Source organism: Colletotrichum fioriniae, assembly GCF_027942845.1.
Source record: "Colletotrichum fioriniae strain IMI 355084 chromosome Unknown scaffold_2, whole genome shotgun sequence".
Lineage (NCBI taxonomy): Eukaryota > Fungi > Ascomycota > Sordariomycetes > Glomerellales > Glomerellaceae > Colletotrichum > Colletotrichum fioriniae.
The window spans coordinates 3877445-3898594 of NW_027076838.1; the positions used below are offsets into that span (position 1 = coordinate 3877445).

At 54.6% G+C, this 21150-nt stretch overlaps 9 protein-coding genes across 9 annotated transcripts; 3 read left to right on the plus strand and 6 right to left on the minus strand.

Annotated features, from left to right (window-relative positions):
• Positions 1–803: 803 nt before the first annotated feature.
• SEM1 (26S proteasome complex subunit) lies at positions 804–1437 on the plus strand (the record flags this gene model as incomplete). Its single annotated transcript, XM_053199311.2, has 3 exons — positions 804–948; positions 1219–1333; positions 1398–1437. The coding sequence occupies 3 exons, from the start codon at positions 804–806 to the stop codon at positions 1435–1437; spliced, it is 300 nt and encodes a 99-aa protein (XP_053043250.1).
• Positions 1438–1877: 440 nt separating this feature from the next.
• PGK1 (phosphoglycerate kinase) lies at positions 1878–3530 on the minus strand (the record flags this gene model as incomplete). Its single annotated transcript, XM_053199312.1, has 3 exons — positions 1878–2644; positions 2714–3134; positions 3465–3530. 3 exons carry the CDS (start codon positions 3528–3530, stop codon positions 1878–1880), a joined length of 1254 nt encoding a protein of 417 aa, XP_053043251.1.
• A 1377-nt stretch (positions 3531–4907) lies between these two features.
• Positions 4908–6117, minus strand: N0V96_002864 (uncharacterized protein; the record flags this gene model as incomplete). The annotated part of the gene is made up of 4 exons (XM_053199313.2): positions 4908–5024; positions 5080–5624; positions 5706–5796; positions 6049–6117. The coding sequence occupies 4 exons, from the start codon at positions 6115–6117 to the stop codon at positions 4908–4910; spliced, it is 822 nt and encodes a 273-aa protein (XP_053043252.2).
• Positions 6118–8815: 2698 nt separating this feature from the next.
• On the minus strand, positions 8816–10146 carry N0V96_002865 (uncharacterized protein; the record flags this gene model as incomplete). Its single annotated transcript, XM_053199314.1, has 3 exons — positions 8816–8943; positions 9012–9979; positions 10079–10146. 3 exons carry the CDS (start codon positions 10144–10146, stop codon positions 8816–8818), a joined length of 1164 nt encoding a protein of 387 aa, XP_053043253.1.
• A 748-nt stretch (positions 10147–10894) lies between these two features.
• On the minus strand, positions 10895–13039 carry cwf19 (Pre-mRNA-splicing factor cwf19; the record flags this gene model as incomplete). The annotated part of the gene is made up of 1 exon (XM_065756647.1): positions 10895–13039. One exon carries the CDS (start codon positions 13037–13039, stop codon positions 10895–10897), a length of 2145 nt encoding a protein of 714 aa, XP_065615016.1.
• Positions 13040–13386: 347 nt separating this feature from the next.
• On the plus strand, positions 13387–14692 carry N0V96_002867 (uncharacterized protein; the record flags this gene model as incomplete). The annotated part of the gene is made up of 3 exons (XM_053199316.2): positions 13387–13468; positions 13529–13840; positions 13893–14692. The coding sequence occupies 3 exons, from the start codon at positions 13387–13389 to the stop codon at positions 14690–14692; spliced, it is 1194 nt and encodes a 397-aa protein (XP_053043255.2).
• A 482-nt stretch (positions 14693–15174) lies between these two features.
• Positions 15175–15474, minus strand: RPC10 (DNA-directed RNA polymerase core subunit rpc10; the record flags this gene model as incomplete). Its single annotated transcript, XM_053199317.2, has 2 exons — positions 15175–15199; positions 15272–15474. 2 exons carry the CDS (start codon positions 15472–15474, stop codon positions 15175–15177), a joined length of 228 nt encoding a protein of 75 aa, XP_053043256.1.
• Positions 15475–16147: 673 nt separating this feature from the next.
• On the plus strand, positions 16148–16738 carry N0V96_002869 (uncharacterized protein; the record flags this gene model as incomplete). Its single annotated transcript, XM_053199318.2, has 1 exon — positions 16148–16738. One exon carries the CDS (start codon positions 16148–16150, stop codon positions 16736–16738), a length of 591 nt encoding a protein of 196 aa, XP_053043257.1.
• A 220-nt stretch (positions 16739–16958) lies between these two features.
• On the minus strand, positions 16959–17908 carry N0V96_002870 (uncharacterized protein; the record flags this gene model as incomplete). The annotated part of the gene is made up of 2 exons (XM_053199319.2): positions 16959–17354; positions 17411–17908. 2 exons carry the CDS (start codon positions 17906–17908, stop codon positions 16959–16961), a joined length of 894 nt encoding a protein of 297 aa, XP_053043258.2.
• Between the last annotated feature and the right edge of the window lie 3242 nt (positions 17909–21150).

Genomic DNA, 21150 nt, shown 5'->3' on the forward strand with positions numbered 1-21150 from the left:
GTTTGGATAGCTTATTTCATGGTACCTTGAGTAGTAGGTAAAGTGTCACCTCTCGATATACTACCTCTCCGCCATGATCCAGGTCTTCTCCCTTGAGTTTCTCCTGCTTTCTACTTTTTATTCTCGCCTGAATATACGTTCATCTCATGTATAGGTAAAAAGATGAAAAGATTCGGGTATTTAATATCAATCAAGCAGTAAGACAATCAAAACCCCCCAAAAATTGTTATTAAAAGTAGCGTCACCAGACAAGAAGCCATCCTCGCCGTGCTTGACTTCAACCAAGCTCCATGTGCAGTGGGGAGAAGTTGCTATGGGGGTGTACGTCAATCCCACTCCGCCCAGATAACCAAAGCTAATCCCACACCCCACCTCCGACGCCAGGACCAGCATTACGCCTTCCCAGTGCCGCCTGCTCACCTCGCCCTTTGCCAGGCCCCGCGCGCCGCACCCAGCAAGCAAAGCAGCAACAACGCCAGCCAGCCGTAGCCGGCAACTTCCGCCCGTCGACAACCTTCCACCACCGACCGTCCGCCCGCGTTGCCTGTTACCTCTCCATCGCCTGCAAGCAAGCTAGCTCCTCCCAACACCATCACCATCACCAATCCGCAACTCCAACACCACAAACCCAACCACAATCACAACCAGCGACACCGCGAAACCTGCGAAACCCACGAAAAAAAAAACTCTCTAGGAATCCGGTCAATCTTACCCTTCAGTCGACGACAATCGCAATCTCGCACAACCGAGAGGGAGCTCAAGGCATTCCTCTATCCACCACCACAAGACACACATCCCACACAATGGCCTCCTCAGACGCAAAGCCCCAGGACAAGACCGCCTCCGCCGCGGACCCCAAGGCCGACGAGACGACGCAGCAGCAGGCGGCGGCAGCGAAGAAGCCCGCGCTCGGCGAGGACGACGAGTTTGAGGATTTCCCCGTCGACGGTACGTTTTCTGGTCCTTCCATCTCTTTTTTTTTTTCGCCCTTCTTTGTCCATGGTCTTCCCTGCCGCGGCGTTTGAAGGAGCATCTACTGCTTCGACTTTACTATGTTGGGCGGGAGGGGATGATGGTACCACGCGTCCATATGTCCCATCGTAACCTCAAAAGCTGCATTGGAGGCGGCCATTCATCACCAATATAGACAGACGCCACGCTACTCTTGTTCTCCTTTGTTTCCCTGGATAGTGCATTGCTAATGTTCAACTACCACAGACTGGCCCCAGGAAGAAACCGAGGCGGCTGCCGGCGGCAGTGGCTCGACGCAGCACCTGTGGGAGGAGAGCTGGGACGACGATGACACGAGCGACGACTTCTCGGCGCAGTTGAAGTATGACAATCCCCAACTCTCCGAGACCACCTTCATAACAGCAGGAGTACTAACAACACCGCAGGGAGGAGTTGAAGAAGGTCGAGGCATCCAAGAGACGATAATCTGCTCGCGGTGTGTGTGTGTGGTATGATGACAGGAGGCGGCATGACGCATGGGTGAACTTGGCGGGAATCACGGCATAGACTACACTACGTAACGAGCTCTATAAGATTGGCGACATACCAGGAATGAAATCACAACAGGGCACGCAAGACTTTCTATTTCCTTTCGGGTTTCCCCTTGGGACGAGATGTGTCTCTACTTTTACTGTTTATTTGATATCGTGACGTTTAATGATCCTAGGACATGGCACGAGGGCATTACGTTCATCATGAGCGCCCCTCCCTTTTCCCGGCATTGGGCTTCTGCGTTCGTTGCATTCCCGCACGCACATTTCCTTCATCCCGAGTCCTAAAGACTGGCCTTACCAGCCCGGCCTTTTCCCATCTATCAGACCGATCGAGTCCATAGAGGTTTCATCCTCCACTGTACGAGGAATGATTTACTTACTCGACAGAGCAGTGACACCGGGCAGTTCCTTGCCCTCGAGAAGCTCCAAGCTGGCACCACCACCGGTGGAGACGTGGCTGAGCTTGCTCTCGACACCGTACTTGGCGGCAACGGTGGCCGTGTCACCACCACCGATGATGACAATCTTGCCGCCCTCGGCAGCAGCGACGGCGGCATCGAGCGTCGACTTGGTGCCAGTGGCAAAGTTGTCAAACTCAAAGACACCAGCGGGACCGTTCCAGAGGATGGTCTTGGAGTCGTCAATAGCCTGCTTGTAGAGCTCAATGGACTTGGGGCCGCAGTCAAGACCCATCCAGCCGTCGGGAATGCCAGACTCGTCAGTGGCAGAGCCAACCTTGGCATCCTTGTCGAACTTGTCGGCGGTGACGTAGTCGACGGGAAGGACGAGCTTGACGTTGTTGGCCTTGGCCTTCTCGACGAGCTTGCCGACGGTCTTGGAGCCGGACTCGTCAAAGAGGGAGTCACCAATGCTGACGTTCTCGAGAGTCTTCTTGAAGGTGAAGGCCATGCCACCGCAAACGATGAGGGTGTTGACCTTGTCCAGCAGGTTGTCGATGAGCTGGATCTTGTCAGAGACCTTGGCGCCACCGAGGATGGCGAGGAAGGGGCGCTGGGGGTTCTCGAGGGCCTTGGCGAAGTACTCGAGCTCCTTCTTCATGAGGAAACCGGAGGCCTTCTGGGGCAGATCGACACCGACCATAGAGGAGTGGGCGCGGTGAGCGGTGCCAAAGGCGTCGTCTGGTCATACGAGTCAGCTTCTGAGAGGAGACGGGATTTCTCAATGGCAATCAAGAGTAAAGGACATACTGATGAAGACATCACCGAGGGCAGTGAGGCCCTTGCGGAACTCCTCAACCTTGGCCTTGTCAGCCTTGGTCTTGTTGCCCTCCTTGTCCTTGGCGGAACCCTCCTCCTCAATGTGGAAGCGCAGGTTCTCGAGGAGGACGACCTGGCCGTCGGTGGCCTTGTTGACGAGGTCCTCGACGTCCTTACCGACGCAGTTGTTGGCGAACTGGACGTTCTTGCCGAGCAGCTTCTCGAGCTCGGGGACGACGGGCTGCAGGCTGTACTTGGGGTTCTCCTGTCCATTGGGACGGCCCAAGTGGGACATCAAGACGACGGCCTTGGCGCCATTGTCGATAGCGTACTTGATGGTGGGAACGGCACCGGCAATACGCTGGTTATTGGTGATCTTCTTGTCGGCGTCGAGGGGGACGTTGAAGTCGACCTGGGTGAGGGGTTAGCACGGGATACCCAATGTTCCGGCTCAGTGGGCAGTAGCTTCTCGAAAGCGTGCCCAGCGCTTGCGGTGTACTCCAATGCCGTCAGAGGAAGCATGTGCAGGGTGGCCGAGTCGAATACCCGCGGCTCGTCCCGTATCGCCAGAATACGGAACCGGTGTGAGGTGATACCCGGGATCAGGCGCGGGCGGCATGGTGGCATGGTGGGGTAATTTGAGCAGCAGCAGCAACAACAACAACAGCACCACCAACACCAAAACCGTCCCCAGCAACGCTCAAGGCCAGGACATGGACATGGTAAGAGTGGCACGACTTACGCGGATGAGGACGCGCTTGCCCTTAAGGTCGACGTCGGTGATGGAGAGCTTGTTGGCGAGAGACATGATTGCGGCTGTGAGGTGCGCAAATGTGTGAGGATGAAGGGTAGAGTTGGAGGTTGAAGAAGTAGGAGGAAGAAGAAGAGGAGGGGAGGGAAGGGAAGACGTTGAGGAAGTAGTAAAAGGTCTGAGGTATATTTAGCTAAGGTAGCTACCACGCACACACGCTACCTACCCACCCTGCCCACGGTGGGATGGCTGGATCTGATGGAGTGAGTGAGGGAGGGAGGGACACCACGCCGGACGGGGGGTAAAACATGCAGTAATCAGTCAATTCGAGTGGTTCAACACGGGCACCTCACGTTGGGAAGCTTGCAATGGTGGGGTTGTTGCTGCTACTGCCAGTCAGTGCCAGCAACTTGGGCGCTACTGATACGCAGTAGGTAAGGTAAGGTAGAGCCAGCAGGATGGAAGGAGGGGCATTTTCGCTCGGCGGTTTTTTTGCATGACTTTTTTTTTTCTTCTTGTTGGCGGGGTTGATTTTCGGCCCTGCTGCTGCAAGCCTGTAAGTACCTTATCCGTGGATGGTAGATTGGGCGTATCAGTGTGGGGGGGAAGCTTTGCTTAGGTACCTTAGGTGCCCTGTCCTGTGCTTTTCCACTGAATCGGCCAGCCGCGACAACGGGGTCGCTTAGGTGCAGTGCTGGTGCTTGCGGCCTGCCCCGCCATGGGTGTGTGACGTGATGGTAGTCTGATACCTCACAGAAACTGCGCTTTCCTCAACCAACCCCCCGGTCACGGCCATCCGCCCGGGATCAACGGACCGTAGCCAAAATATCGCCCGACACCAGACGCGGAAGACAAGACAAAACACACGGATAGGGACTGTAGCATCTTGGCTATCTTATGGTTCCGTTTCATACGCTATTGTTGGTATAGCAATCCTGATCCGAGGGACTGTGCTCCAAGCCTACTATGGTATTTTACAGCAACAAATTTCAATAGCCAAGGTGACCGGGGTTTGCTCTCAGTGACAAGCTTCAAATATCACCGAGAGATACGCCGTTCCAAAACCGGAGCCTTTACAACATTCTCAGACCACACATCATCCAATGCATCAGATATCATGAATGAACCGTCTTGGTCAATTTGGTTGCATTTTACAACTGCTTACTACAAAAGAGAAACGGTAAAAAGAGGGCCTTCCCAAATCCGTCATTCGGACCCAAAACACCAGACGCCTGTACCGTTGCAGCAGCCGATGCCGTCAATGCCGTTGCTGTCTTTTTCTTTACTTTAAAACGATCGGACAAATTCTAAGCACGACTGTGCTTCATTGGTATAACCTTCTCGTATGCTCGCCATGGTGTGTCGACCAGCCCTGTCCCATGCCGACCTGCAGACTGAAAATGCGATGAAATCAAGTAGAGGAAGGTATGGAATTTAGCTGAGACGAATGTGGTCGTCCTCGCGGGCGCCAGGGCGGTTATCGACCTCGGTGGATGAGTTGGTGAGGGAGAGGTAGGCGGTCCAGGCGATACCGATCGTGGAGACGAAGGGCTGCAAAGTGTTAGCATATCCTACTAGTGTCCACCATTCGGCTTTTCAAACTTACCAGTTGGAACTGCATGGGCATCAGGCGGAAGTTGACAACCTGCACAGCAGGCCAGACGATGAAGTTGGCCTTCAACGTGGGGATGTACATGTCACGCAACTTGCTCATGACGGCACGACGGCCACCACCCTCGGCGATGGTCATGACAGAGAAGAAGCACAGCAGACCAAAGGGCGCAAAGATGAGCTGATCAAAGGCGACTCTCTGCATGGCGGGGATGAAGGCGCTGGTCTTGGTGATGGGAAAAGTGGCCGACAGGAACTTGAACCAGCGGAACTGGAGCGGCGCCATGCCGAAACCGTAGGCCATGAAGCGAGTCAGGCGCTCAAAGTCGAATGGGGGAGGCAGGCTGCTGATGTTGGGAATGAGGTCCTTCTCGTAGAAGGGGTTCTTGCGGTCGAGGTCGTGGATCTCGATTGCGATACCATCATCCTTGTCAACGCCCCCGGGTTTACGGACAGCCTTCAGGCGAAGGGCGGTAACTGTTTGTGCGGTCGTATCGGCGATGCCACCGAGGATGGCGTTGGTCACCATCATGGTAAGAACTGTTGCGACAATAGAGTCAGTATGGATGATGGGTCATGGTGTGGCGAACTCTGTATATGGGGGGCTTGGGAGGCACGTACGTGGCCGCTCATCGTAGTATTGGTTGAACTTGGACACTAACCGGGCGACGAGCGCCATTTCGATAAGGATGATGATTGCGTGAAGCAGTGGCTACAGGTAGGTTCGTAGGTCAGCGCAAAGTTGAATCAATCAGATGCGGCGCGATAGGCGTAGATGGAAAAGATGCAGCGATAGGAGACAGCGCAAGCGCAAGTGGTAGTACGGAGGTGGCGGACGGGAAAGCAAGACAGCCAAGCAAGGATTCAGATTCAGTCGTGTGAGGAATGTTCTAGGAACAACACGAAAAGCAACGAATGGAGCAGGCAGGTAGGTACGACAGCGCTATGGAAGGGGTTGGCATACGAGGCGTCCATAAATGTATTTGCTGTTGACAGCTCGGACAATACGACGGCGAGAGAGTTCCCACGACATGGTGAAGGATTACGGAGAGGAGGCGCCCGGGGTGGGAAAGAGGTTCTAGAAGAGGGAAATGATAAAAAAGAATATTATGAGAGAAGAGGGCGGCGACGGGGCGATGGTTCGGTTCTGTTGGTTTGTGCTTTTGGCTTCGGGCTTGGGGAGCCGGATCGATAAGGTGCGCCGCTATCGATTCGTCTATCGTCTCTCAGAGTGAGGTAACGATTTGGCAAGCAAATTGACAGGCGATGGGAGGGATGAAAAATATGGTCGAGGGTGACGAGGACCCTTGGATGTGCTTTCTGCAGGCGGAGGCTTCGAAAGGCTGGGTACGGGGAGTGACGAGTGACAAATGACGACACCGTAGCGAGAAAAGGGTACTGATGTGCTTCGCTGTGGCGCACGGAAGGCGGATGATTGGCCGGTATCGCTGGTTTGATGATTTGGAGGGGAGGCGACGGAGGTTTTGTTCCCGCTGGTCTGACAGAAAGGCAGAAAGACGGTTGACCGAGAGAGAGTCGGGGAGGCGAGGCCGATGAAGAAGCAGCAGCAATAAAGAAGAAGGATCTTCAAACTTGGCGAAAACAATGTAGGACGGATGCGACGGGGGTTATAGGAGAGGGAGGAGCAGCACAGGAAATGGGAGGAACAGGATCTAAAAAGAAATGGAGCAGCGCAAAGGCAGGCACGGCAGGTAATGAAGCGCCCTGGAACCGAGAAAGATTGATCCTGGTTTTTTTTTGTTTTTTTTGCCTTGCTCGAGTGGTAAGAAGAGGCGGGAATAAGACGATGGAATGAATGGTGCTGCAGGTTTGCTGCTTTGCGTGCTTCAAAGCAATGGAACTTTAAAAGATACAACCGACAAGTATCTTCCTGTCGTCCATGTCCGTCCACGAAAGGAAGGTGAGCCATCAGGCAGTCACGGCAGACCAGAGAGCTCTTTCCTCCCTCCCCAAATCCATCAGCGGATATTCGGACCAAGCCACACCTTCTTCGGGATTAGCACTGTGTCGCTGGCGCCTTCCGCTTCCCCACAGATCACCATCAGGCAGAACCTCAACTACCCAAGGTACGTGGGTACCTAGCTAAAAATGGATCTTGACAAGTCTTGACCAGTTGGTCTCAAGGCTCAAGTTTGGACAGAAGACGTGGGGCAAACAACAACACTGCGGATGGACGACGGGCCTCGAGAGCTCCCCGACGGCCCCCGACCCTACCGAAGCCGCACCCCTCCGTGTGCCGCACAGTGCAGTCGCCAGCCCGCGCTCCCCCACCACCTCTTTCGCCCATCCTCCCGGATACCTCAGGTCCTCTCACCGGTCAGTGTCCATCCAAGGTCACTCACAACCTCACCTCACCTCACCCCATTCACTTACATACACCGACCCTCACTCCTCATACCAACAGTGTTGTGTATTCATCCAAACAACAACCTCATGTGTGAGGCACCTTATTCAGACGGGACAACACACACACGCATCCACAAACTTCATCTGTTTCTTCAAACCGACTGACACCCTTTAGCCCCGTCCCTGCACAGAAACCCCAAACACGACTCTCGCTCTCCCGATCAATGCTCCCGTTTCATACACGCGTACAATCGTGGGGTAACCGCTGTTTTCCACCTCCATCGCATGGCTGGTGACGTACCAGGGTGAAGCTTCTTTTCTCACACGCGTACTTTTCAACGTAGTACCAGCTTGTCGTGCTTGTGTGCTTGTCAAGCTTTTCCATTCAAGACCTCCTGTAGAACGGACCGGCTGATGAACAAAGTCACTTGCCTTCTCAACAATCTCATGTGTCCAAAGGCTATGACTATGTATGACGCCCTCCCGCCTCGCGCCCAATCGAAACAGAGTTACGGAACGGCGCTGCGGTGAAAGCATGAGCTTGTTAAACATAGGGGTCCTGCCCGGCAGGATGAACCCTGACCATCTTACCTGATCGCGGCAGACCTACTGTGCACTTTGTTTAATCTGTCACATTTTGTTTCCCAACGCCTCCCTCCTGCTTAATTTCTCGAGAATAATGGTTGGAAAGTATGAGGACATGAAGACACCCTTCGACTGAGTCGGGGCATTCACGGTGTCAATGCTACCATCTATCTACAAGCTGTCGGCCGTTCGGCAACGTCAACACCATCGCAACACACTTCCCGGACAGATACCCCCCTTTTCCGCAACCTGATGCAGCTCGCTTCCCGGGAGCCGGGTAATTGGTGTGAAGTTGAACATGAAGAAAAGGGGCTCGCAACTGGTGGATGTGCTAAGTGTGCGAGGGGCATGAATGGCAATCTCCATTCACGGAGCACACTCCAGTCTTTTGCTATAGGTATCACAGTCAAAAGGCACCTCAAGTCAAGCAGTACCAGTAACAGCAGGCTGGCCAGTAAGCTGAGAACAAGAGCAAAAGCATACGGAAGGAAAATACTTTCACAGCCGTGTTCATTCACAACAGTTACCACCAACGGACGAGTCAAGTGAGAATTGAGACCATCCCAAGAGCCAACTCAAATTGAATTCCGTAACCTTCGGGTATTTTTGAATTATCATTAGTATTGAAACTTTTCTGACTCAAACACCAGTTGATATCCCCCTGCCACTTGCGACTACTGCTCTCGTGCCATTGATCCAAGGGCAAGTTATTCAAAGTCCGGACCGCAACTTTTCAGAATTCAACCTAGACCTCCCTGCTCTGAGTGCGACATACCGGCCTACTTCTCCAAGTAAACATTGACAGACGAGCGCGAGTATCCAAATGTCTTGGGCCACTGGCTGTAGTCCGGCTCGAACAAGACGGCGTCGTTGCAATCACTTCCCAAGCTCGTGTTGTTCAACCACGCTATTGAAAAAAGTCAGCATCCCAGTTCACGTTCAATTTCGGAGAGAGAGAGAGAGAGTAGTGCTCACCAGGCTCCCAGTACCAAACGCCCTGTCCAAGACCCTTGGGCGTCTCCCTCACAGTCTTGAGCAGCTTCTTCATCCACTGCACCTGTCCATCAACATTGTACGGGATACTCGGCTCCGACGACTCGGGGATCGGGTTCCACTGCCCGTTGCAGATGGCAGGGTAATCCGTCTCGACGACCTGCATCGGCTTGCCGTACTTTTCCCCGAGCACCTTGAGCGTGTTCTTCAAGTTCGCAAACGTCGCCGACGTGCCGTAGAACGGGTAGAAACTAAACCCGAAGCTATCCCACGCCGAGAGCGGCACCCCGTTGTCGACGAGCGCGCCGTACCACCGCTCCTGCAGCGTCAGGTTCCAGCCGTTGTCGAGGTGGATCATGACCTCGGGCTTGGGCACGCCCGCGCACGTCGCGTCCTTGACGCCCGCCCGCGCGGCCTTGTAGAGCGTCGCAAAATTGGTAAAGTTCTTGACAAGCGCCGACCACGGCTGCACGTCGACGTTAACCTGGCCCAGAGGCCACAGCGTGCCGTGGCGGAGCTCGTTGCCCAACGAAACAATATCGAGCGTCACACCAGCGTCCTTGAAGGCGACGAGCGTCTCGCGGACGTAGTTGCGCAGCGTGCCGGCCAGGGGCTCCAGCTGCGTCGGCCACGCCGCGGGCAACGGCTGCTTCTGCGGGTCGGCCCAGCTGTCGGCGAAGTGGAAGTCCAAGAAGATGCGTTGCCCCTTGGCCTGGAAGCGCTTGGCCAGGTCGATGGTGTAGTTGAGGCCGTAGGTGCCGTCGGGCGGGTTCACCCACAGGCGGAGGCGGACGGCGTTCATGCCGCCGTCGGCCAGGATGTCGTCGGCCGGGCGGGTCGCGTTGCCGCGCGCCGTGTCAATGTAGATGTTTTGGTTCTCCTCGAGCATCTTGAGGGAGCTCAGGTCGTGGCCTTTGTAGAAAAAGGGCTTGCCGTGGCCGGGGCCGGGGCTGTTGGTTTCTCCATGTTAGTTTTTCCGCTGTCATTGTTCTAGTGCTTCAAGGTATGTATTTGGTGTAAGTGATGAGATGTAAGTGGTGAGAACGTACTTAACGGGCTCCGGGGCCGGAACAGCCGTGGCCAGAGCCGTGAGGCCGAGGAGAGAGAGCAACTTCATGATGAGATGATATCACAGCGGTTGAGACACACAAAGAGCCAATCCTTCAACAACCTATCGAAGACGAGATGCCCAGTATATATATCAATGGGAATCCCCCCCCACCGCCCACCGGGCTAGGCATCAAGTCGAACCATGATTTCACCACTCTGGCAAGGGTTGAAAATAAACGCAAGCGAGCTGTCACGGGTCTCGGCAATCTCTGTTGTTGTTTTTTTCTTGCTCTTCTCGGGCCAATGTGACCATTCGACGGAAGATTTCCCAGCGGACAGAAGCACTCAAGATGGCAAGCAAAGCAGCAGCTGACAGAATGGAGACGGCCCGAACTGCGGGGACTCATCGCGGGGTTACCGGGGGAGACCCCAGACTCGGCACGCTGACGATTGGTGCGCCTGCGCGACCTGGAGGTGGTGGGCCCCTGCTCGCCCGCAATTTTCGGATATTGTGCCTCCAACGAGTTACAGTAGCAACAATAGCTTCGTTGGTCTGGCTGGGGGTGCCAAGTTCCAGCAGTCTGGGCCTCGACGTGGGTGACCGTGGGCATCATCAGGTGACGGGGGCGGGGATGAAGCTTCGAGAAAAACATATTGGAATTGGGGGGCTCAGCCAACGTGCCAGCCTCCCCCCCCCCCCCAGACCTCGAACCAGTCCTTTCACGGCCCTCTCGGAACTCTCAACCGAGGTTTATCATGTCGATGCTCCGGATATTGATATAGCCAGGATAATTACGTTCCATTTGTGGTTAAGCTTAACCATCGGCTAGGACGCGGGTCCAGTCGAACTTCCTCCATTTCTTTTTGAAACCCTCGACTCGCCGGTCGCCCTTGTTCCACCGTCCCTGTTTCTTGATCACGTCCGGCCCGACGTCCAGGATGCCCCCGATTATCTCCCTTGCAAAAAGATCTCCTCTCGGCCAGCGGTCAGAGTTCTCGACAATGTGCCCGAGGCCGCCGTCGAGCGTGAACCACGCGTGGAAGTAAGGCATCTCCTTTGCGATACTCCTCCGGAACGCCATCCTGCCCATGCCGTCTCTTGCCTTGGCGGCCGTGTCAATGATTTTCCGGTGCTGCGACCATTCGTCTTCGGTGGTGAGGAAGGCCTCTTTAAAGTAGGCCGGAGCCGTCGCGCCCTCTTCGTATGGGATCGGCACGGCCATCATGGCCGCGTGAAGATGCCTCTGCGGCGTGGCCGCATTCTCGTAGAAAATGACTTCTTGGCCCTTCTCGTGGTACATTCTCGTCAGAGACTTCATAAAGTTTCGAATCTCTTCCCATTCGTCGTCGTCACACTCCAGCAGGTTCTTGCGGTGCGCCATGGGTGTAATGACAGCGCCGCCTTCGCTAACCTCGGGTTCCGTAGGCAGTGTCAGGAAGACGCGCGTGGCAAGAGAGATGACCGGTGCCAGAGGAGGCTGCCCCTTGTCCTCGTGATGGCACAACGGGCAATTGTCCAATATCCGTGACACCTTTTGATATTCGTTGACAGCCACATTCTTGAGGTTGACCTCGGACTTGTGAACTCGCTTGGCAAGCTTGTCCGCATTCTCGTCCATGTAATCGAGGTCGTCGTCAAACTTGCCATCCTTGGCGATGCGCTCAGCGAGTCGCATACCTTCGCCACCAGCTTGACCGCGCGTCCTGCGCTCCTCGCGAACCATGTCTTCGATTGACATGTCATCGTTGGCTTCAACGTTCCCGCGCTCTCGCCCACGCTTGTTTTCGATGGCCTTGACCTCTCCACGGGTGCCTGCCAGCATTCGGTTATCCATGACACCAAGAACAACAGACTGCGGTCCGTTTGTGGCAAAGTTCGCTGCAGCTTGATTGTACTCGGCCTCCAACTTGGCAGCATCCGGTGCTCTGCGAAGCTTCGCCTTCATCATCTGAGCTCGCAGTCTGTTCAAGGCGGTCTGGTCCATGGGCGTATGCTGCATAGCATTATCAGGGATGATGACGCCCTGTTCCACGCCGTGGGTGTCATCTTGTGCGATGGGTGCCTCTTGCCGGTGGTTTTCCATGCGCTCGCGATATAGGTCTCCCGTAGGCTTCTCTTTGCCCACGTAACCACTTCCATACACCTTGCGCCTGTCCATCTCGATTTTTTCCTCTCTAGCGTCGTCGAATTCTTGCAAATCGCCGAATCTCTCAAGAGCAACATCTTCAACCGAACGGCCAGATTCCTCAGCCATGGAGTAGACCCCCTTGAGTTTCGTCAGGCGCCACTGGGAGCCATTATCTCCAAATGTGTAATTGACCGTCCGCTCTTTTGCCGCAACCTTCTCATCCGATGTCGGGATATTGTCTACTTCAGCAAAGTCTCTGTTGATTTCCCTGTCGTGAATGACTCTCGGAGGTTCTTCCTTTGGTGGTGGCTTAACCTCCTTCTGTTTCCGCTGGACGTAATCGATGTCGAGGGCCGACGGCGCAGTCATCCAAGAGTCTCGCATCAGTGGTGCCTCTGCATCCTTGGAGTTCTGGGGTGTTTCGTCATCCGGAATAGGCAAGTCCTCTTTCGGATCTGATGTTTTCTCGTGTGTGTCCGTCCGCCGCTCGTCATCTCTTTCTCTGTGCCTATGCCTAGATCGCCGCTCCTCGTCGTCCCTGTCATGACGAGAGCGTTTGTGTCTGTGACCATCCTCCCCATCCTCTTCATGGCGGCGGGATCTGTGCTGTCTATGCCTGTCATGATCGCGGTCGCGTTCGCGTTCGCCGTCTCGACTGCGGTGTGTATCGCGATCGCGTTCCCGGTGTCTGTCAGAAGACCGATCGCGGTGGTGGTGATGGTGACTGCGCTGCTTCTTCCTCTGTCGGCGCTCTTCTTTTTCGCGCTCGATGCGCTCCTTCTCACCCTTCTCTGCTGCCAGAGCCTTTTCGAATTCGTCGAGGCCATCCATTGTTGCTGTGCCTAGAGGTGGGAGGAAGCTTGCTAGCTGACGATGGAGCTACCAGCTGCAATGGCCTGTTTTTCTGCAGGTTCCCTGAACGAATTGGCGACGCGGGAGGAACGTCACTTTCCCAGCACGGGCCATCAAGATTTTGGGAATGACAGGGGGCGTCTGATTACCTAGTCGTTACAACTTACAGGGGGGGTCTCGTTCGCTCCGACGCCCCGCGCGGGGCACTCAGCTCTTGCAACTCTTCCAGAACTTTTTTCTTAGCGACCCTACCGCAAGAGATCACTTCGACTGGACATCAAACACGCCTGGGAGAGCCGCACGCGAATTCCCATCACCACATCAGAATGGCTTCAACATCCGCAGAAACACCCGCCGAGAATGCGGCCACTCAGACTCCGACCGCCATCGTCGTCGTCGGCATGGCCGGTAAGGAATACACAACTGCGTCTTGCGCTCACTATGTCGCTGGCTGACCAATACTACCAGGCTCCGGCAAGACGACCTTTATGCGACGCATCAACTCATACCTGCACGGCAAGCAGGATCCCCCATACGTGATCAACCTGGATCCCGCTGTGCTCAACGTCCCTTTCGAAAGCAACATTGACATCCGCGACTCGGTCAACTATGAGGAGGTCATGAAGCAGTACAACCTGGGACCGAACGGCGGCATCCTGACGTCCCTGAACCTCTTCGCGACAAAAGTTGACCAAATCGTCAACCTGCTCGACAAGCGTGCGGCGCCAGACCCAGCGAACCCCGACAAGAAGCCCATCAAGAACATCCTTGTCGATACTCGTAAGTCCGTTGAATAACTCGGCAGACTTACCCTTCGCTAACACCGCCGCAGCCGGACAGATTGAGGTTTTCGTTTGGTCCGCCAGTGGAACCATTCTCCTCGAGTCTCTCGCATCCTCCTTCCCGACCGTTATCGCCTACGTTATCGATACCCCTCGAACCACCTCCACGAGCACATTCATGTCCAACATGCTGTACGCCTGCAGTATCCTCTACAAAACCAAGCTCCCCATGATCTTGGTCTTCAACAAGACCGACGTGCAAGACGCAACGTTTGCCAAGGAGTGGATGACGGATTTCGAGGCTTTCCAGCAAGCTCTTCAGCAAGACGAGATGAGCGACGTGATTGGCGGCTACGAGACGTCCGAGGGCGGCAGCGGCGGCTCCGGCTATATGGGTAGCCTCCTAAACTCCATGAGTCTTATGCTCGAGGAGTTCTACTCCCACCTGAGTTTTGTCCCCGTCAGCTCTCGCCTCGGAACGGGCATGGACGAGTTCTTCGCCGCGGTGGAGGAGAAGGCCGAGGAATTCAAGCAGGACTACCTCCCCGAGCTGAAGCGCAGACGCGAGGAGCGTGAAGAAAAGAAGCGCCTGGCCCGCGATCACGAGGTGGAGAAGATGATGAAGGGTATGTCGGTGGACGCAGGCAAGAAGCCAATGTTTGTCAAGCCTGTGGACGACGATGACGATGGTGTTGATGTCGCCAGCGACGTGGACGACGACGATATGCCGGATGACGAGGATGATCGCGAGGGCCTTCAGGCTCGGTATGAAGCGGCTATGGAGGCCGAGGGCGACTCCATCATGGCTGATGGCAGCTTTGCAAAGTACTTGCACACGCGGCCGACATGATGTATTACAGCATACGTGTGCGCGGTTCATATTTATTTGATATAGAATGAACAATTGGGCAAGGGGATGGCGTTTTAGACGGTTGCTGCATTATCATGAGATACCTCGAAAAGAAAAAAGGAGAAGGAATAGGTGCAGAAGAATGCCTTGCTCTATGAATTGATTTTGGTCCCCCCAACCTTGAACTCCCGCAGCCCTTGCGCATCACATGTGTTGTGTCTTTGCTTTGATGGTTGGCTATTTGTCATACATGTCCATCGTCAGAGACTCTTTCCCTGCTGAAGAGTGGGCGGCCCCTTTCCAGACAGCCAAGTTCTCTTCCCACTCAATCTCGAGTCTACCGCTTCGTGTGTCATCCAACTCCAACTCTCGAATGCGCAGTATCGCATCGCTACCGTTGTCCCGCTCCTCCAGCGTACACCCAATCGCGCGAATATCAATCCCCCCCTTCCTCTCTCTCTCAATATTTCTTGGAATCCCAATCATCTCGCCTCGAACTGAACCATTCTAACCCAAATGTTAGCATGCGCTCTCCCACTCTCAAATTCCCTGCCTTCTCCAAGGCATGCACAAGCTCACCTCTTGGTCCGCTCCTTGTAAAGAATACGACAACCGCACTCCTTACATCTGATGGGATCGGCGCGACGCAGCTGGAACTTGAGACCGCAGTCGCCGCAGAGATATTGCATCTGGGGGCCCTCGGAGCCATAGGACTGGTAGGCGGCCGCGCTGGGCGCGGAAGCGGCGCCGGCGGTGGGAACTTGGTAGGCCTCGCGGGACATGTTGTGGTGATTTGAGCTTGTTATTTCCTTTGGAGTCGTTCGGGGTGATAAGAGTGCGGCGGCGGAAAGAGTCGTTGCGTTTGGGGTGTGCCAAAGCGCGTCAGATTATCGAGGTTTTGGCGATTTTCTTCAAAGAGGCGGCGGGATTGGAAATGCACCTAGGCAGAAGTCGTAGTGGGGCTGGGGTGACAATTTGTCAGGCGGTGAAGGCGCATAGGAGCGGCAGAAAAAAAGAAGAAAGTTGGGCGGTGTGCTATGCGGTGTGCGATCGGTGGTGGAGCTCTGGCGAATGAGGTGGGGCCTCTGAGTTGGTCCACTTCCCGAGGTTATCGCTCGTTACCTATCCGTACGTACCTACTGCCGCCCCGATTTCCTGGGGATGGAGAGAGAGAGAGAGAGAGCTCTTGCCGGGGATTTGGAAAAAACATCTCTTGTACGCCATAGCTTGTCCACAGGGACTCTCATCTTTCGCATCGTCCTCTAGATTTCTTTCCTTCTTCTCAGTATCCTGGGCTTCCTTCGAACTCTGTATTACTTCCAAAGCGACAACACAGCGGGCGTTTCCAGACCCCCCAGCACAATCACGACTCCGTACACCCCCGATAATGCCAAAGCTCTCCCCGGCTTTCCACACCACCGCAAAACCCACGATACCGGCCCCGACCACCCGATCATGACACCAAACTCCCAATTCGACGCGGGCGTATCCCATCCAGAAGGCCAATGCCCCTTTTGCGTAATCGCAACAGAATACCCGCCCTACGACCCCTCCAAACCCCCACAAGACGAAGGCGATAATTCGACCCTCGACCCAAACCGCATCCCCACGCCCGCCTTCGTCGTCCTCTCCACGCCTCTCCTCATCGCCTTCCTCGACATCCTGCCCCTATCCCGCGGCCACCTCCTCCTCTGCCCGCGCGCCCACCGCCCGAAACTCACCGACGCCTCGCCCGACGAGTCGGCCGAGATGGGCCGGTACCTGCGTGTGCTCTCCAACGCCCTGGCGCGCACGACGGGCGTGGAGGACTGGAACGTGGTGCAGAACAACGGGGCCGCGGCGGCGCAGGTGGTGATGCACATGCACTTCCACCTCATTCCGCGACCCGAGATTCGCGCGAGCGGGCGGTATAGCGAGAGCTTCACCATGTTTGGGCGGGGCCGGAGGGAAGAGCTGGACGATGAGGACGCGGAGCATTTTGCAAAGGAGTTGCGGGAGAATGTGGCTGATATCTTGAGGGAAGAGAAGCACAAGCCGAGGCTTTGATGAGCGGTTTTGATGAGTGGGACGAAGAGACCTTTTGTGTCTTCTTTTCTTTTTAAGTTCGTTTATTCATGTCATGTATATCAAGGACTGTCATGTCCTAGCTGCCTATGCGTAGCAGCATGTGTTATTCACGCCGTAGCGTTGTTTCGTCTCTTTTTTAACTCGTTCTGTGAGTCCACCACTTTTTTCCACTCATTACACTGCTACCCAGACCGAGCATTTACTCATCATCGCCAAAGAAGACCTTGACACCGTCGGGAAGGAAGGTGCCGTCGCAGACCTTGAAGCGGTCGGGGATGGCGGAGATCTTCTTGATCTCGTCGTCGGTGAGGGACCAACCGTCGAGGTCGTAGTTGGCCTTGATGCGGCCCTCGGAGACGGACTTGGGGATGACGCTGACGTCTCTGGCCAGGCCCCACTGGAGGAGGACCTGCTGGGGAGTGCGGTCCTTGGACTTTGCAATCTCGAGGAGAGTCTGGTTGGTGTAGAGAGGGGAGTCGGTGCTGCCCAGGCACGAGTAGGCGGTGGCGTGGATGCCCTTTGACTTGCAGTAGTCGAGGAGCTTGGGGGAGGGGTTGCAGGGGTGAAGCTCGATCTGGTTGACGGCGGGGACGATCTGGGACCATTGTTAGTATGGGAATTGTTGAAGGGGAAGAATACTGGAGGAAATACCTTGGTGGAGGGATCGCTGAGGAGGCGCTCGAGGTGGGTGAGGCCAAAGTTGGAGACACCAATGTTCTTGACCTTGCCGGTGTCGACGAGCTTCTGCAGCTCGCGCCAGGTGTCGACGTAGTCCCAGTCGGGGTAGTGCTTCTTGAGGTCGTCCGGGTCGGTGCTGGAGGGCCAGTGCATGAGGTAGAGGTCGACGTAGTCGGTCTGGAGGTTTTCGAGGGACTTTGTAATGGCCTCGGGGACGCGCTTGTGCCAGGGGTTGTCGAGCTTGGTGGTGAGCCAAATCTCCTCACGGGGGACGCCCGAGGCAATGATGCCGTCGCCAACCTCTTTCTCATTCTGGTAGGCAAAAGCGGTATCAATGTGGCGGTAGCCGTTCTTGAGGGCGGCCTCGACAGCGAGCTTGACCTGGTTGGGGGCGGACTGCCAGGTTCCCAGGCCGATGGCGGGGATCTTGGCACCCGTGTTGAGGGTGAAGGTGCGGGAGGTCTGGGACATTTTGGGCAGTGTTTGAGGTGTACACTATAGACTGGGGGGGGTATCTTGAAATAGAAAGTAAAGGACTTGATATGAGAAGAGATCGAATTTATCGTGGAATAGCAAGAAATTCTTCGGGAAGGGATGGGGGAGAGCTCTTTTGTATGTGATCAAGACGGCGGGAAATCATGTAAGCAGGCAGTGGAAGCTAAGCTACGACTACGATGATATTGAGCTCGGTATCCTTTGCACCTGGCCTTTTTGTTTGGTCGCCTATCTGTCTATCCGCCATTACTTTACTTACTGCCTAGTACCCTAAGTACTGTGTAAGTGTGGAAGGTGATGTTACCTAGGTAAGGTAGTGCCACGTAGAGTACTTGCGTTTGGTAGATAAGGCTCCTAAGCGCGAAGTATCTATTTCTCCTGTCTCTATCTCTCTCCCTCTACCTAGGTACACGAGTTAGATGGTGAAGGGGAGGAAGGTCCAGTCCATTGAGTTGTTTTGGCCCCCCGCCAACCCCCTGATCCTGCCCCCCTTGCCCCCCCAAAAGAGTGTCCAGAGTTGCGGCGTTGCCCCTCCCCCCACCTCGTGTGCGCCCCTGGGAATGACGCAGGAGCAACCGGGGACCGGGGGTTGTATCTTTTTTTTTTTGTCTCTCTCTTTTTTCTATGCGCGTTGGATGCGCCTCGATGCGCCGGTGCGCGGGAACTTGCCAACCTGCGACCCGCCAACCTATCCGCTTCCAGCGTTTCTGTTTCTGCCCGTCTTGTACCTTCTTACTTATCTCTATCGTTGGATCCTTTACCTGTCAGATATGGCAATCTAGTTTCTACTGTGGTGCCGCTATCCCCGAGGGAGCAATTCTACCAGTTGAATCCTCCTCCAGCCCCGTCTCTCTCTCGGTCCGTTACCCCCCTCTGACATATGCCATATACCTTCGTCACCCTTACTGTATCATTGACAACTCGGCGGGGGTGAGTACATAGAGGGGCAAAGATACAAGAAATAAAGAAACGGCCGGGGGATTCACGCCGAGCAGAAAAAACCAAGCCAGCCTGGACCTAGTCACGGTCAGCCGTTTCGTTTTCAAGACGCCTGATTGGCACCGCTTGTTACCCGTCCCAATCCGCGTCGCTGGGTCCGGGAAAATGTACACCGACGCGCCATATTTTTTTTCAATCTGCGCCTTCACGTCCCAAGTTCCCATAGAATTCACTCGCCCCGTTGACGTTGGCTCTGCCGGGCCAACAGGACGTCAGGACGTCACGTATGCGCCAACTGCCACATTGACACGATTCTCTTGAATTCAATGCGCGTCTAGTTGTGGACTTCTGACGCCCAGTTCCCGGGCCTGCGGAACCTAGGCGTAAACCTGGCGTCTCCTTTGCGCAGCACTGCAGCCGCACGAATGTCTTGCCAGGAAACCATCTATCCCCCCACCTTGCCACGACTTTTGAGGTTCTGTGACGCTCGTGTTGTTTCTTCTTTCTTGAAGAACGGGAATGTTGAAAAGAATGCGCTAGAATACTGTGGAAAGGAACTCCTTCCCCCTTAGTTATTTCCCCCCCCTCTTCTACTTACCTTTCATTTTGATCTCGAGCCTCTTCTCGCTCCTACACTTTGCTCTATCCCACTGCTGTTGTGTAAGATTATAGATGAAGTCGGCCAAGTCTACAAGCGTTTCCCGGTGTGTGAGTGAAGATTCGGTTCTCAGAGAACCAGAAATTATCACACTTCGTCCCTCGCATCGAAGCTGCTCTTTCTATCTCTGTTGTGAAGGTTGTCCCTCTCGCAATAGCAACAAGCCAAGGCTTTGCTCCCTGGACCCTGGCCATGAAAGACGTACCTGTCATGAGGTTCCCCCCTCCTCTCATCTCTAATGCTCGATACCCGGCCTTCCCTCAGGACTTCCCTGACAAGCTTTCACAAGTCAGGATAAGTCGATGGCAAGTATCAAGAAATGCTTCACATGAACATGAAGACACGACGACATGTAGTTGGTTTAAACAATGTTGCATTCACATCCCCGAGACTCGGCCCGATCGCCCTCGGGCGGATAGTTCATTCGCCAATGTCTAAAATGTCCCGGCTCAAGGTACTCAACTGACCCCATCAGTGGCGTGATCGTCGAATGAGATGAGCTTAGCGGTATGGGCTTGATGTATCCATAGCGACTTGTGACAATAGTTTGGCAGAGTTGATTTCAGTCAGCGTGACCTGGTTATTCGATCGTCTCATTGCAAGGCGCTTTTCATCACTGTCTAGATACTGGCCTAGGTTGGTGAGGTTCAGTTCATCATACATTGCTTACTATTGAAATCTACTCAACTATCATGGAAACTGGCTACACAATACACGCAGACCAAGCATGCTTCAGAATATATGTATCCAGCCCCTGCCAATTCCATCCTACCGAGTCCCTTTAGTTCATGGGGCAACACACATGAGGTCCATCTACTCCCGGTCTAGACTGCACGAGGTCGCCATTGGTTCCTCTCATTGACCCGGATCTCCGCTGAGTCTTCCATCATCTGATGCCCCGCAAACTCTATCAGAACGTCCGCCGATATCCCTCCAGCCAACCGCAAAGCCTCGGCACAAACCTACTTATGTATCCTTGCTCGCTTTATTCAAGCTACCCCATATTGGTGCTGGGGTCTTGTTTATCTTGGTACATGTCGTGCCATGGATTGTGGTACCTGTTTCAGTTGCTGGAGAACAGGATTGGAAGCAGTCTTTCCACCAACTGGGGCTGCCACCATCATTGGGAGGTGCTAGCTTGCTTGCTTGTGATAGAAGTAAACGTCCCTCGAAACACCTGGCAGAGGAGGCAAGGCGAGGTGAGCTGGCGGCACTGGTACCTTGAGAAGCAAGCTACCATACCTTCAAAATTCCTTCCTCGCATCTAGCTTACCACCGTAAAGAGTCAAAAGAGTCAATTGGCCAAATCACCTCACATCTTCCCATACTCTTCTCCTTTTCTCAACCTCATACATGCAAATCAAAGCAGTATCTGCCAGACGTCGTTTTTGTAGTCACTACCTATGGTATATGACATTTCTGGGCATTCACCGCCACCCAGAAAATGAAATTGTACACAGGAGCCTATGGCGTCACGGGAAGCTTTGGGGGAATTTCAAACGCAGACACATCTTCTCTACGATATCGATCTCTAGATCCAAGTCACCGTAAGGAAGCGCAACAGATTTTCCCGCATGACATTCGACTTCAGTTCAGGAGACCACGCGGCTCAGTATTGGTC